The 16,922-nt window shown below is 28.4% G+C and overlaps 1 protein-coding gene and 1 long non-coding RNA gene across 3 annotated transcripts in view; one reads left to right on the forward strand and one right to left on the reverse strand.

Moving 5' to 3' along the window:
- The window catches only part of LOC132942273 (profilin-like), a 71,657-nt gene extending 64,103 nt beyond the window's left edge, over positions 1 to 7,554 (reverse strand). The window contains exons 1-3 of one of the 2 annotated variants that reach the window (XM_061010545.1): positions 7,156 to 7,554; positions 5,615 to 5,672; positions 870 to 3,046 (exon numbers count right to left, since the gene is read on the reverse strand). In XM_061010545.1, coding sequence (XP_060866528.1) covers positions 2,531 to 2,914 — 384 coding nt within the window. In that variant the 5' untranslated portion in view covers positions 2,915 to 3,046; positions 5,615 to 5,672; positions 7,156 to 7,554 and the 3' untranslated portion in view covers positions 870 to 2,530. The remainder of the gene's footprint in view (positions 1 to 869; positions 3,047 to 5,614; positions 5,673 to 7,155) is intronic. The other variant, XM_061010544.1, reaches the window with a different exon arrangement.
- Positions 7,555 to 7,929: 375 nt separating this feature from the next.
- Positions 7,930 to 10,752, forward strand: LOC132942274 (uncharacterized). Its single transcript, XR_009664267.1, has 3 exons — positions 7,930 to 8,811; positions 9,280 to 9,430; positions 10,054 to 10,752. It is a non-coding gene; the product is annotated as an uncharacterized LOC132942274 (long non-coding RNA).
- Positions 10,753 to 16,922: the final 6,170 nt, after the last annotated feature.

Genomic DNA, 16,922 nt, shown 5'->3' on the forward strand with positions numbered 1-16,922 from the left:
ACAGCACAAAAAAAAAACGCATCATTAAAAATCAATACATTCATCGCTCCGCTCAGAATCTAATATATTTATTGTAACAGTAAATATTTAAACCTTATTAATTTAATGTAAAATATCTTATATTCTTATGAAACCACAAAAATCAATTTTGATTTTAATAATAAATTACTTAATTACCTATACCTACCATGCAAAACTCATTCATAATATTCATACAAAACTATTTAAGACTTTCAGAAACAACCAACATCGTGGTAGGTACTTATTTCTTATATTTCACCAAGATAACTTGTTGTACATTAAAATAATACGTTTTGAAAAACTGTTGAGTTAATCACGCAAACGCAATTCATATTTCGTTATCAGTGAAAGCTGAGCCTTTTAAACCAGCATAATATAATATGTCTTAATGTATAATACTATAATGTATATTAGGTATATACTATATACTATAGTATATAGTAGGTCATCTTAACATTATATTAAATTCCAAGGTCAGAAATAGTTGTTTCGAAAACATAAAAATGTCAATACTCATTTGTAGTCAATATGAAGGTAAAACATAAATAACATTCAAGGGTATAAACCTTTTACAACTTAAGTGTCTAATAATTCATAATATATAGTGGAGAATAGAATAGCACATCATACTATAGTTCAAAAATATACCAATTATTAAAGAGTACTGTGCCACTGTGGATTTTGCAATATAACAACTAATATGGGAATAATTAATAATTATTCATGAAATTCAACAGCTTTTGTTTCAATTAATTTGCCCAATTCAATTAAATATCTCAACTTTCTTACATAAATAAATAAAAACTAATTACTATTAAAAATTAAATTACTTCCTATATGGTTCCTACCGTTTTTGAAATTATTAAGATTAATAATTTATATTGTGTTTGTGGTATCTATTCTGAATAAGGGTGCCCGTGAACATTGAGTATGCCAGTAGCCAATGTGAAATATAGAAGATCAGTTTCTTCAGTTATTTTATTCTTGATTACCATGGTGTGCTCCTTAAATTCATGAGATCAGTATATTACTAGTTCATCTTTTTCTTTTTCATCACATGTGGTATGTACCTAAAAAATAGTCATATTTTTATCTAATAAGTTTGAATATTTAACCCACCATACATACCAATTTAATATTAATTTCCACCTATATTACAATACCAATACATCTGAAAAGTAAACTGATAATTAAATGAAACATTAAGCTATTAACACATTATCCATTCTTTAGATCCTACTTATTGTGTTGGTGAAATGCATTCAATAAGCCACAGAATAAACAGTTACATATTCACTTTGTCCGGTAAGAATACTATTCAAAGAAAAATAAATGTTATTATAAAATGATGATAAAAAAATGTACAAGAGTTCAATGCTCATATCTATCATTATGTTTACGCAATAATAAACTTTTTCAAAATACATCAGGTCTAAACTCTAAAGTTCACCAATATAGCCTATTGAAATAACTTAATCAGTCCAACTTATAAAAATATAAGAATTCCTGATATTAATTTAAAAGGATGATTGTATAAATTATAATTTAAAAAAAATACATTTATAAGTGTAAAATGTTCTATAAATATTTGTTTATTGGTTGGTTATAAAAAAAAAATATTTGACAATATATTATACAATACAATATTTCTTTCAAAATTATTTTACTTGGTAGCCAAAGGGAACGTAAATTGGTATAAAAAGCTATACGTTTATTATTGCTCATAGAAATTTTTACAAATAATTAATAAACATAAATAAAGATACCACACAGCCAATTAAATATTAAACAAATTACAAAACACTTAATTGTTAGGTACATACTATTTTTTTTTCGTTCAAGTCATGGATTTTTGTATAAATATCTAACTAGGTACTGTTTCTAAATGGAACAGTAGAAAGTGCAAATCATAACAAGTATAAAGCAAAAATATTAAAAATAAAGAAAATATGATTTTCTTTTAAAATTAAATTTGTATATAATAGTAGAAAAATATAAACATGAATCAAGGGTGTTTGAAAATTAAATCATACAGTTGATTATTAGCAATAGCCGATAATCAAATAATTGTAATTTATAGACAATATTCAATAGATTCATTTGATAATTATAACAATTGTAAGGGTATGAAGATAATTTTATTAGGTAGTAATAATAATATCTGGGACTTGTATACAACAATAATAATGTTAAACAAATCTATAGTTCCCAAGCAGCGGATCAAAATCTTATAAGAAATAAAATATAATAAAAGATAATGAAATAGTTGTTTGGTATTTCATTAAAAAATAAATAAAAATAAAAATAAGATAATATAATATATACCTAATATATTTCTCCCAAAATTATAAACATTTATTTTATTGGGTTTAATTGAGATTTGGTTATTTTAATGTAATATATTAATTAAATGCCATATCATATAGTTTTTAGTTGTTCTTGATAATCTGAATTTTGAATTTTTTTTCTTCCATTTTTGAAGCACATTAATCGTTTTTGTAATTCATGTTCAGTATCCATGGGCAACCAAATGATCGCCAAGCTTTTCAACAACAGAGGCAGCTTGTTGTGGTTGAATGGGGTCTTCATATAATGAAACAACAACGGCCTGTTGGGTCTTCACACAGTGTGCGCCTACTTTACCAAGCTTTGCTCTAATGACTTTATCAGTACCAGACAAATAAATGTACCTACTGCCAGCTAACGTTACACCAGAAGCAGCCAAAACATTTTGGTTTTCAAAACCAGCAATTAGTCTGCTGAGTTCTTCCTTGCTAACATTAAATCCATCAGAAGTGGCCCATACAGTGCCGTCATGACCTGAAATAGCGGCTTTGGTAACGCATCGAGATGCTATAAGATGTTTGTCAACATAATCTTGCCAAGAAGACATATTTGATGTTGTGTTTAATGTGCGTTAAAATTAAGTCTTGAAAGAAGGTAGGTATAACTTAGTACATTAAACTAAGTTGATGACTTGATATAATTTTCTTAACAGCAAATTTCTTAAGGATGCTTGAAATATCTGTAAAAATAAAAATCATATATAGCTTTGGCATCTCATTTATACTACAAACTTTTGTGTTAAATGAAAACATAATTGGGGCTTTGGGCTTTAACTTATATAAAAAAAATAATGATGTGATTCAATAACCAGTTGTAACCACTTAGATAAAACTTTTAAGTCTTCAAAATTACTTTAAAATAAAGACAACATGAAAATTAGTTTTTAAAAAAATAGTATTAGCCTAATTTTTAATATACCCTAACACTAAACAATTGATAGTTTAAATCAAAAACATGTCTTGACTTGTTATACAAAACTACTTTGAATCATCTTGTCATAGGTTAAAGAATATACAGACCACATAGGATTGAAGAAATGTTGGAGAAAAAATATGAATGGGAGGATAACAGAAAATATCCAAATATTGATACTTAATCAAATTCTGTTTCTCAAATATTTATAAACTTCCTGTATAATTATCTGCATTTCAGTACTAGTAAATAATAAATAAATGATTATAAATTATAAAAGTACTTTAATCAACAGATAATACAATTAGTTTGAATATATAAATATATACCTACTCAAAATAAAAATAATATAATAACAAATGTTTTCTCAGAAACTTAATTTAAATTAATCAAAATTCTGCACAGTTAGGTTAGGTAAGGTTAGATTTAAAGAAGGTATACGGGACAGAACAAAAAGAACAGCAGATAACCGAAAAGTTTGAAAAGGATTAGTTGAGGCAGCAAAAAGCCTACATGATTTTAACCATACTAGGGCAGTCCAAAACGTTGTGTCCATCTCAATTTATTTTAAATACACAAATAGATTTAACTATTTAGGTACCTTAAAAAACTCACCAACAATAAATTAACCGATTTTTTTATGTATTATTAAAATTATATTTAAACAATTAAAATATAATTCCTCCTCACTACATTAAATTAAAATTTTATATAATTTGACTAAAGAAAATACAAATTATATTGCATAGTATATAGTCACATTATTCAAGCCTCTAGCATTTATCAATTTTTGGAACCTAGAGATAAATTGGAAATTAATGGCTGACCTGTTATTTGTTTTTATGAATTACCTATTATAATATTTTAACAGAGGTATAAAAAGATAATATGATGTATATGTAATATTAAGTTTGTATTTCTCGAGGTATTTCTGGTGCATATTGATGATTTTAGAAATACATGTTAAATGATTGAGCGTAAAATACCTAATAAGTTTATTTTGAACATGAAGTACTGAATAATTAATTATTCATTATAATACAACTTAATCATTATTGCTACTATCTGACTGATATTTAATAATTTGTTAAGAAAAAGTTAACATATCTTATTCACTTTATCAGCCTTCATTAAAAATATATATTTTAAAAAAAATGTTCATTTTCATTTAATTTTTAGATTAAATAAATTATTGAATAACTTTTTTAATTTATTACTTTTGTAAGAAAATTGATAATTTTGATACTACTAACATAATATTAGACACCTATCTATAATATACTTCATTCTCAAAGACACTAAACCTTTTTTTTTTTTACGCCATCATTTATTGATATCAACATTTACATATACATACGGGAGGGGTAGACGGGACAATTCCCCAAAAGACACTAAACCTATAAGTACATGAGGTGACTTTGGGAAAAATGTGTACGCAACAACCTTAATTGAAATTAGTTTAAAATATCTTAAATTTAATGCAAAATAAATGTTTTATAGCTTTACAGTTGATTTTTAAGAATAAGCTAAGTACAATAATTATATTTTTAGGGGGAAAAAATGTCTGCCTAGGAATTCACTTACATACATTAAAATCAGGATTAAAGATTTAATTTTTATCAGAACGAAATTCATTTATATTTTTTCCGTAAGTAATAGGTAGGTAAAAATTATTTGAATACAACATATTTAGTACACAAAATTACATATAATTCAAATTAAATATATTAAGAATACCTGTCAAAAAGCTAACAAGACATACATACATTACCTAATGAAAATTATGATTGAATTGTGCATTAATTAAGTACAAAAGTAAATTTTCTAAAATTTGAATTTAGTCAGAATACGTAGTAACATCAAAATAATTACCTAATTTGTATCTTCAAAAATGTATTTATGACACCTATGATTATTTAAAATAAATTTTAGATCACAAATTATAGAATAAAAAACATTGTAAAACAATAAATGTTATTTGGATGATGTCTCATAGTCATTCAACTAGTCACTACAGAGGGCACAAGGAATTTAGCATGACCAGATGCTTACAGCGTGACTTGGGGGGAATATGACATCATAGATGAGGTCATTGGATTGGAAAAAACACTACATAGATAAATAGTTTCTACCAAAGTATTACGTATTTTAAGCAAATCAATGAAAACAAAAATATAGGATGTCTTAAGAAAATATTTATTTAATATTTTATATATAAAACATTTTTTTATAAAATGTTGTATATTAAATGAAACACTAATTAGGAGTCACTACTATGCAATGCAATCAATAATCATAATTATACTGAAAACTAATTTTAAGAAAAAGTACATACCAGTAGGATATGATAAATGCAGGTTAAGCTGTTGTAACAAAATATTTTATCTTTTGTCCTGAAATATAAATGTATTTTTTTGATAAAATGTAAGTAGGTATATGAAATTATTTATTTTGTTACTATTTTAGCTATTAGGAGGCGTATACTATATTTTATTGAATTTTATTTTAAAATATTATACATTGATATTATAGCATAAACAATAATAACTACTAATCAATAAATGAGGAAAATAAACCAAGAGGTTTAAAGTTTAAACTAACTATGACAAATCTGTAAGGAATTTAATAGTTAAGATATTGCCAATTATCTCAACAGCAATAACTAATAATAGTTAATATTTAATAATTAACGTAAATTATAAATAGGTGTTTAAAATAAATTAGATAACTTAATAAAAATCTTGGAAAAGGCTAATATCAAATACTAATATAAAATAAATAACAATAAATTCAATATTTTGTAAAAACTTAGGACTTGTACCTAGATATCTTCCTATAATAGTATAATTACACTTTATAAATTATAAGAATGATAAAGGTTTAACTTCATTATTTCTAACATAAAATATTATAAAAATAACAATTAGGAATACCAAATACATTACAAATAATTTGAATTAGGTCAATAACATTTTAAAATACTAACAAATGTTTTGCTACTTTGCCAAAAAATAAAAAGTAACAGTAGACTTACAAGCATATACGGTTTCGGTAAGACCTTTTATATTGGTAGGTGCCAAAAATGTCAATGCTTTAGATGTAGGCACCTATTTATTGTAAATATAATTTATAGAATTCATAAGAAAACATGGATAGATTACAGAAAAAAATGTGATAAATAAATTCAAATGTTGGGAAAATCATTAATAATGAATGTAAGAGATTGGGTGAGATGAAAGTCATAAATAATTGTTTAGAATATCGTAAAAGCTAGAAATACCTCGAGAAATACACAACATTACAGATGTTTATAATAATTGTACTTGTTGTATATGAAGAGAACAGTTCTCTATAAATAGTATTCTAGAAGAGTTACCTACTCTATTGACACGGTGACCGGTAGAAATCTCTAATAGGGTAATCGCGAGAACGATTAAAATCGAAATTCGTCGCTAAGACGTTCGCCAAACGCCGGGAAACAAATTTACCAGCCTTATATGGGTACAACGGTTGGTAAGTAGTCTGGTCGAGCGTATTATTATTATACCGGTTGACCTGAATCTAAACAAATACACGACGGCGGTGGTGATATTATTTATAACGTAGTCTGCGTATCGCGACGGAAAAAAGGGAACAAATGCCTGCTCCGAGCGGGGGTAATAAAATAATGACGGTGCCTAATAACAGTAACAGAAAGACAAAAAAAAATAATAAAAATTAACAGCCGACGACGAATAAATTACGTCACGGGTATTTGAGAGATATTATCCATCATTATTATGATACGCCGCGCAATTTAAATAACAAATTGGGTAGTGCTTGATGGGGGGGAAAAAAAATTAGAAAAAGAACAATCCAAAAGGAAAATCGTTTTACCAGTGGTGTCGTCTGCTCGTACGTGCCGACGGTTCTTCGCTGTAGTGGTTGCCGTCGTCCGGGTGTGCGCACGATCGATTCTCGTCGGCTTTGCGGTATCTGCTCGCTCACTGCTGTAGTTGCCCGGGGTGAGTAATAACGTTGCGCTGCTGTTGCGACGAGTGACGACGACGACGACGACGATTGCGACGTCGAACCGCGGTGTTACTGCGTTAGCACATGGCGGCACGGCGAGGCGGTGGGAGCTGACAGTGGTAGTGGTATAGTAGTGGTCGCGACCCGCGAGACGAGCTAATGGTAATCTGGTATAATAATATTATTCCGGCGGAACGCTCGTCACGTCGTGTGTGTCGGACGTGTTGCCGTCGGTTGCGACTCTGCGTACATGCGTCGCTTCGACGGACCGATTAATCGGAACCGGGCGAAAAAGTGAAAACTCGGCAGAGTAGGAAAATGGAACGAGAAAATGATTTTTGATCGACGATCGAAGTAGCCGGCACTCGGCAGACGACCGGGCCCGGGGCAGGAATGCAGGATGATATTATGTGTCATGTCACATGTGTATAAATGTATTATTATGTATTGGAAACGCGAGGGGAATATCAAGTGACAATTGCCCAATAATGGCGTGACTGCACGAGATGATAATAATTACTATTATATATATATTTTACATTATTATTATTAATATAACGACAGTATCGGCGGCGTGTGCACTGCCGTGTGCTCATGCGCTCCAATGCTCCATTAGTCCATTATTCGTCATTTCGTTTGTCCCGCGTCCGTTCGACGTTCTCGACTCGACGGAAGGATGTTGGCAACGATAGCCGCTGTGGTTTGATAACCACTGGCACCGGCGTTGTTGGCGGGCGGCGCGGATGGCGGGCAGCTGTCTTTCTGTCCCCCGTCTCGCCTCGCCGCCTGACCATAGACCGCTACTGAATACCGATGACTCGGCGCCGAGTGCAAAAAGCGCATCACAATTATTCACGATTATTTAATAATATATTATGTTTATCAGATTTTATTCGTGTCCTAGGGCCTAGGCCTTAGCTACGACCTACAAGGTTGCGATGACGGTCATACTGCCTATTTACGTAGTTTTCCTTTTTCAATTTATCTTTTTAATTTTGAAATGCAGTAATACTTCTTCCCGAGCTTCTTCCCAATGTTACAAATAAGCAGTGGCGTGCCAGGAAATTTCAATGGTGGGGGGGAGGTGTTCGAAGTAATAATACACTTACATGAAATATGAATTGTGAAAATACCAAAAACACAAATAAGGGGCCTTATATTTCAAGCTATCCAAAATCGTTTCTAACTTAATAGCTTATAATTGTGTACATTTGTGATTATAGCACCAAGTTTTACAATTAAATTAACACCAAAAAACTGAAAAAAATTATCGCATTTTTAAAAATAAACAAACAAAAGCGGAAAGGTGGGAGTCACTCTGCTGTACTGTACTACTGTAGATTACAAGTAACTAGTAAGTGACTGTATTGCATGGTGTTTAATTTGAATTCAATGATATACGATAATACGATATACCTAATATCATTGTATACGAAAAACGATTCTGAGCGGAGACGGTCTGTCAGCCTAGGATATTTTATATTATACATATTCATATTGTTATTACTTATTATTAATACGGTAACCGCTTAAGTTGAATTATTATTATTTGTTTATTATCATATGTTTTGTACATATAATAATTCACTTAAGAAGTTTCAATTACCCACCAATGATAATTTTAAATATAACACAGAACTAAAATTTTTCTTCTTCGTTTGAATATTTAATTTCGACCCAATTTGATAGTAAAATAACTATAAAAAAAAACTATTATTTAATATTTTTAATATTTTTTTGGTTACAGTATAATCTACTTAGGCACCTACATGGAATCTTGTTTTATATTTTCAATCCTTAGCTGTAAAAGTTGAACATTTTATACATTTTTAACTATAATACAACATTATTTTTAATTTTCAAATTGATAAATTTTATTAAAATTCGAACTTTTAATGCTTATAAAAAAAAATTGTGTCTATGTATTTTGAATATTTTTCAAGTGCTTTTGTAACAAATAACAATAAATCAGGAACCTATTATTTTCAGTTTTTGGCCCGCAAAAAATTTTTCTACTTATGAGAAATTCAAAAAAGGCACGGACAATGAATTGTGACTCGGTTGTACTCGGCAAAGAAGCTTCATAGACCCGTCCAATGTACGACACATATAAAACGTGCGGATGCGACCGACTATCCACGTAATATATTATACTTTTATTTAATTTTTTTTATAAATATGCAAGGAAACTATTATTTTCTAATAATCAGTGGCGGATATAGGTATTTATCAGTATTTTTTTTAATCTTTCCGTTTCCGTATTAAAAAAATATAGATCCGCCCTTGCTAGTAATACACGAGCAAAGTACCAAATTACTGCAGTTCGTATCTATGATCAATGTTCAACTAAGTATTTTGTATTTCTGTAATCTTTTGTCTGTGGTAATATACTAATATATAGACAATAGACATATAGTATGTATAGGTACCTACATTATTATACCTACACGGCTACACCAGTGTATATTTTATTATTTACAAAAATCAAAACCCCTACTTAGGTACATTTTCAGAAATGGTGTAATATTTTATTTGATGATGCAACAAATACTATAATTAAAAACAATAATAAATTAAACAAAAAAACCGGAGAATTCGTTCTGCAGTATGCTGTATATTATGCTGTGTATGCCGAATAATATGTGTACAAAATACCTCATTGCAGTGGCGTATTTATGGGGTGGGGGGGATCAAGGGGATCAAACCCCCATAGACTGTATATAATATGCAAAAGTTTTCAGTTTTTTTATTTTTTTATTCCAGTGTCTGAACACTCCAATACATCCAGCACCCGAAACCCGAATAAATGATTCGGGTGCTAAGCCCTGCCTGAAAGTCTCAAACGCGGAGCACGACTTAGTTTAAGTGTCTTAGACCAAGGAAAGAAGCTACCTCATTACCATTACATATATTTGTATATTTATACGTATATATTAGTATTGTGTTTTTTTTTTTATTGAATTAAGGCTATCTATCTATGGTCATTAGCTTGAAGGTTATTTAGAATCTAGTTTTTTAACTGTGGGGAGGGTATACGGTTGGTTAGAACTTAGAACACGTGTATAAGATTTCACACTACAACACGGGTGGTCACCCATCCGGGAACTAGTGATACCGACTGATGCTTGACTTCAGAACACGTTTGTGACTGAAGGCAATTACCGCGCCATACCAAGCCTCTACTATTGTATTATGTATTAAGATTATTGTATAAACACCAATTTATTATGTATTGTATTTATAAAGACTTCAGGTTAAATAAAGTTTCCTTAGAACAGATATAAAAATATTTTAATATTTAATAGGTTTAACTGACTTTAGTGCTTGACAGAAATTGTTCAGTGCCCAGAACTACTGTTGGCCGGTAAATGTATATACCACGGGGCTTCGAATTGTATCATACCAACACATTAAAAAAAATATGTAACATAAAATATATAATAAAACAAAAGAATATTTAATTATGACATTTTATGAAAATTATTTAGGTATCTAAATATTTTAACAATGAATACCTAGTTCCCAAAAATGTTCATAAAATAATTATTAAATATTATGACTTATAGTTTATAAGTGAGTCATTTATGAGTGTATAGGTGTCCATATTATAATGTGTGAGTAACGAGTATATTATGTTCAGCTTTAGAAGTCCGATAAAAATCAATTTTGAAAGACATTTATAACAAAATAACCTCCCTTACCACCCCGATACCCACGACTTTGTCAAGGTAACAAGACAAAAACAAAAAGTTGCAACAGTTATTACTTATTTTACAATATATTTTGATATGCTTATAATGTAACCCATCGCCATTTCAAAGGTTAGGTTAGGCTCACAGAGTTTCTAATCGTCTATACGAAACCGAAAATGGTCAACCGATGCTTCGATATTACCGTGAGCAGCCGGCTGCCGTTGGCCTTAACGATGCTGTGCCGTTTTAAAAAGTCAAACTGTACAATAAATAATCCATGTACTGCTTGCTATAATAGGCCAAGGGCGTAGCTGAATAATATCTTAACTTAAGATGATTTATATTATTCATATTCATTATTGTTACCTATTCTTTCTTATTATAATATTTTAGTTCGAATCGATATCATTATTACAATTTAAAAGTGTAGCAAGTGAGACGAGTGAAGCAATCAATTTATTTACTTTAGTGGCCCTTTTAAAATGTATTTCTGTAAAAACTACCTATTCGCCATTCGGTCCTATACGAACTATTGTAGGTAGTAGGTACATAAAACATAATATTATTCTAACATTCTTACATAGCTCGTTACATAATGTTAATTGTATGCTAATAAATATGAATATAATATTATGATATTATATTATATAAGCAATTAAATGCATGGATTAAATATATTTATTAATTAATCAATTTAAGTGTCTATGATATAATAGGTTTATAATTGTATATAATATAGGAGTAAAATAGATAATGCATAATATAAATAATATTAATTTAATGAGTTTTTAGTTTTTAGTCAGTAAATACTATAAAGTATTATATTACTGGCATTTTAAAATGTTTTCTCTCTCTACATTACTATAATTATATACCTATACTGTGAAAAGATCAATAAAATATAATGACTCATGAGTCATGATGAGTAATTTGTTTCGAAAAATGTTGTTATCTCTGGTCAACACTGAACTGTATTGGTTGGCACGTCGTATACTTCATACGTTTTACGTGTTTACTATTTATATATTATATTATTTTGTATTATGGAATTTATAAAATATACTGTCTTACAAACATAATATATAAGTCACCTATAAGTAACAAATGTAATATCTGATATTATAATTTTATGTAAAATGCTATCTTATACCTACCTATTAGTTTGTACTTTTGAAATTATTGAAAAAAAACTTGTAGGTAAGTAATAAAAATAAATGGTTTATTCTGACGTAAGTACAGGCACTCCGTAGCATATATTATTATTTCGTGTGTTCGACTATAAAAGTACCTATACCTAACATGAAATATTTCAAACGCATGACCTTGAATTTGATTTGTGTTAATTTTACAACATAATAAGGACTTATTGTTACACTATTTAGTATTTGTTAACATTTTTTAGCACATTGGTAAGAAAACAAAATGATTGTTTATTGCACCCCCTCCCCTTGTTGATTTCGAATATGAATTGCAGTATTTTTCCAAATTACAGCCTCATAACATTTTATTCGATCTTAAAAATTGTTTAATTTAGAGTAAGCCCAAGTTTAAATGTATACATGTATTTATCGGATTTTTAAAAATATCTACTTATGCGAGGACTATGAATTTACAGATTTCACATATTATTATGGTTTGTTTATACATAACTCGCTCTTTATAAAATTAGTATATTTTTAAGACAAAAAAATGTTGGGAGTCAGTTGTTTATTAGACAATACAAATTACCAATATTCAATTAGTCACATATTTTTATTAATTATTTACAAAATAATTAATATTTTTGATTGAAACAACCATTTTTTAAAAGGAAAAAAATATATAATAGACAATTATTAAGGAATTGAAAACAGTTTCTGTTGCTTTCATCTAGGTATTTTAACATTTTAATTTTCACATTAACGTGAATTCAGCCAATCATAAAAATGTAAGGTGGATTTAATCTCAACTTTTTAATTACACTTTAATCAACTTATAAGGAATCCGTCATCACTATTTCAAGTTATTTTATTGAGTAAAAAATTATTTATTGACAATAATTGAAAAAAAACTTTAAAAAATCGGTAATGTTTCATGGCTATAAAGCTTTAAAAGTGTCAAAATGTTTTCAAAATGTTATGAAATATAGAAAATACTAATATTAATATCTGGGGGAAATTTAATGGATGGACGGTCAATCGTTTTTGAGTTACACCAACAAAACAAAATCGTATCTGTCCAAAATTGGTATTGCTTCGCTCTGAATCTAAAATAGTAAGAATCAAAGTCCACATTTTGATTGTCTGCAGATACATTTCTTATTTATAATTTTATTGATACTCTATACATTTTATATACCTACCTAATATAAAATATATAATAAATAAGTACTTAGTACCTATATAATATTCTATAATACACTGTATGGCATTGTGATTATACAATCAATTATATAGATATACTCGTATAAGCACTTCATACTTATTACCTAATATGGATAATTGTAATAAAATGATATTATATTATATTCTTGTGTAGCTATTACACCACCTGTAACTATACATTGTAGGCTCACAGAGAAAATTTAACTCATTTAATTTATATAAGACTATACTTGCAATACTTGCATCTAGCATCTATAATAAATAGATACCTATTATACGGTACATCAAATTATATATTGTACCGTTAATATAATATGTAGCATCAACAGTCTAAGTATAACTTATTACAATGAGGCTTTAAATGCGAGTTATATGTTTTATCTATAATGTACCTATATAATTTCTACACAAATCCAATTGATGAATTAGCATAAATTATAAATGTATAGAAAGAACTATAATAAGAAACGCAAATACAAAATTATCTTATCACTGCGCATAATTAATTTAATCAATTCTATATAATATAATATATACATACATTTCACAATCATATTTTTAAATGGATAATATATAACTAATTATATTTTTTTAATACTAAAATCTGCAATACCTACCCAATTAAATCTACCAATTGTTAGTACTTAATAATGTATTACTTTCAAATTTGAATTTATAGTTAAGTCTCTAAAGGCACCTGTACCTATATATTTACAATTTATTATTATAAAAGTCTAATGATTTAAAATCATTGTGCCTATACGAAAAACAAAGACAGTCTGTCAGCGGTCAGCCTATATTACGTTTATATTAAGTGTATTTTATGAAATTATTGCTATTAAAATAATATAGGTACTTTACTATAATTAATACAGTATGTTGAATTATTTTTTGCCGAAAATATTGCATTCGAAAAATTGTGTGTATAAAATATAATAATATACGTATATAGGTACTTTAAAAGTTCAAGTACCCAGTACCCACGAACAATATTTTTAAATTACAACGAAATTAAAATTGTTGTTCTTCGTTTAAATAACTAATTTCGTCAAAATTTAAAACTGAAATCTATCTAAGTCTATGGAAAAATACTGTGTTTGTATAATATTTTTTTTAGATTTTTTGGGTAGGTACTCATCAAAAACATTATTTTAAATTTTTAATCCTTAACAACAAAAATTGAACATTTTATGCATCTTAACCACAAAATAATTATCGAAAATGTTCGAAATTTTGATAAATTTTATCAAAACTTTAACTTTGGGCTTAAACATCGTGCCCACCTATGAATTTTTATATTTTTGAACTGCTTTTATAATAATTTATGAAGAACCTTGTATTTTTTAACATTTTCAAGCTTCTTGACCCAACAAAAAATGTTATCGATATTTATAGAAAAAAACTCAAATAAATTGAAAATTTCAAATGTTTATAAATAGCTCAAAAACAGTCAAAACATTTTAAAAATTGTATGTTTTGATAATGTTCATACAAAGTAGGTACAAATATTTGATGAGAATTTAAAGAATCTACGTTTATTCGTTTTATCCGTTTATTCGGAGTTACCTACTACAAAATATTCAGAGTAGCCTGGTGTTTGGCTTCAAACGTGTTCTGAGTGCCAGCACCGACCGGCGTCACTGGGTTCTGGATGGGTGATCACCCGGGTTCTCGTGACAAATACTTGCCACACATACACGTGTTCAAATCAGGGACTGGAACCGGAACCGAATGAACCAGTGTATATACCTAGTGGGAATTAGGTAATTTTTACATTTTATTCGTTTTTATGGTTATAACTTATAAACAAAACGTTAGAAGAAATCGGTTAGAAAAATAACGTGGTTGTACCTGCCCAGCCGGAAAACATTATATTTTATGTTATTATGCTAATAATATATTATATTTGGGTAAATGGGTAATACCTATAATATGAAAAGTAAAAAAAAAATATATGAAAATAATTTTTATAACGCCAAGACGTTTACTGATAAGTGGAAAGGTTGCAGGAATGAGTGTATTTAAAAGTTTAAATTAAGTTTATTTTTCGAATATTTTTTGACTTAAGTGCAGTTCGACCACTAGGCAGGTATTTACTTACATGTTTTTAACCGAGTGCAATTGTGAATTGACTAATATAAGTGAAATTCTAGTATTCTACCATACCGCATTACCGCCGTATAACAGATATCTTAATAAATTCGTGGCAGTTAGGTACATTATATATTCACATGATCGCATGTAAATGTGCTAGATACCACATAATTTTATGATTTAGATTACACATAAATACATAATATAATATAGGTAGCCTATAGCCCGATAGCCGTATATACTTTCGTATAGTCTAATAGACCAAAGCCTTAAACTGTTGTAGCCGTTCAACGGTTGAAGTATAATGGAGAAGAAAACAATTTGGATACATTTAGAAGTATAAAATGTAGCTATGTATAATGTATATGTAGGTAGGTTAGGTTAGGTATAGTTATAGTTACTGGCTGAATATCTACTTATAGACTATAGTTCTAAGTACTATACAGTATACAGAGCTATACGGACTACGGTGGACACCACAGTGCCACACTGACATCAACCGTATCCGTACCTACGTGTTATAGCTTATAGTTAATAGTTATCTCACATTTTATTTTTTAAGTAGGTAGTTACGTGGTAGTGGAAGTACCTACACCTATGTGAAATATCAAATATTACGATGTATAAATGTTCGTAACTCAATTAAAAATCAAAATATTTTAAAACACCAACGTGCAAACACAAATTGTTCTCGCCTTTAAGTATGATAATATAGGCCAATATAGGTAGTAGATACCTATACCTAATTCACTTTAATATTAAAGCTGACAACATAAAATTGGTTCTGGTGAACACAAATTTGCTACGTAGTACGTTGTATTGTTGTAAGACGTTTATGCGAATGTAGCGTCCTCTTAATATAATAAAATAAATAGACAATAAATACCTCTAGGTATAATCTATTGTACCTATGTTTAATATTATCATACATAATAATATTTCTAGGCCTATAGAATATTATACATTAGAAATTATTTTGTATAGAGAAACGTTAAAATTATATTTTATGTACCTACCTATATAGGTAACAATTTTAAAAAGTGGGAAAGTAGGTAACTGCTATACAGTTGATTGTAGTTGTCAAAACATGTAAGTACCTCGTCATTGAGTAAGTAACTGTAATATATACCTATGTGTTATATTTAAATTCAATGATAAATCATTGCACAGAAAACCGATTTTGAGCGAAGACGGTCATCTACCTATATTAGGTATACAAAAAAAAAAAAAATATAAAATAAAACAAAATATAAATATAATTATAAAATATAAAGTTATAATAGGTAACCTATTCATATTGCTAATATAGTAATTTATTTTACTATTAGTCCAGTATTACGATTATATTAGTAATACAGTAAGTTGAATTAATTTTTGCCGAAACATTGCATATAGGTATATAAATTATTATTAATATTTAATAATTATTATAATCTATATATTATATAATTATATAAAACTATTAAAGAATTTGTCCTGACTG

Source organism: Metopolophium dirhodum, chromosome 4 (assembly GCF_019925205.1).
Source record: "Metopolophium dirhodum isolate CAU chromosome 4, ASM1992520v1, whole genome shotgun sequence".
Taxonomy (NCBI): Eukaryota; Metazoa; Arthropoda; class Insecta; order Hemiptera; family Aphididae; genus Metopolophium; species Metopolophium dirhodum.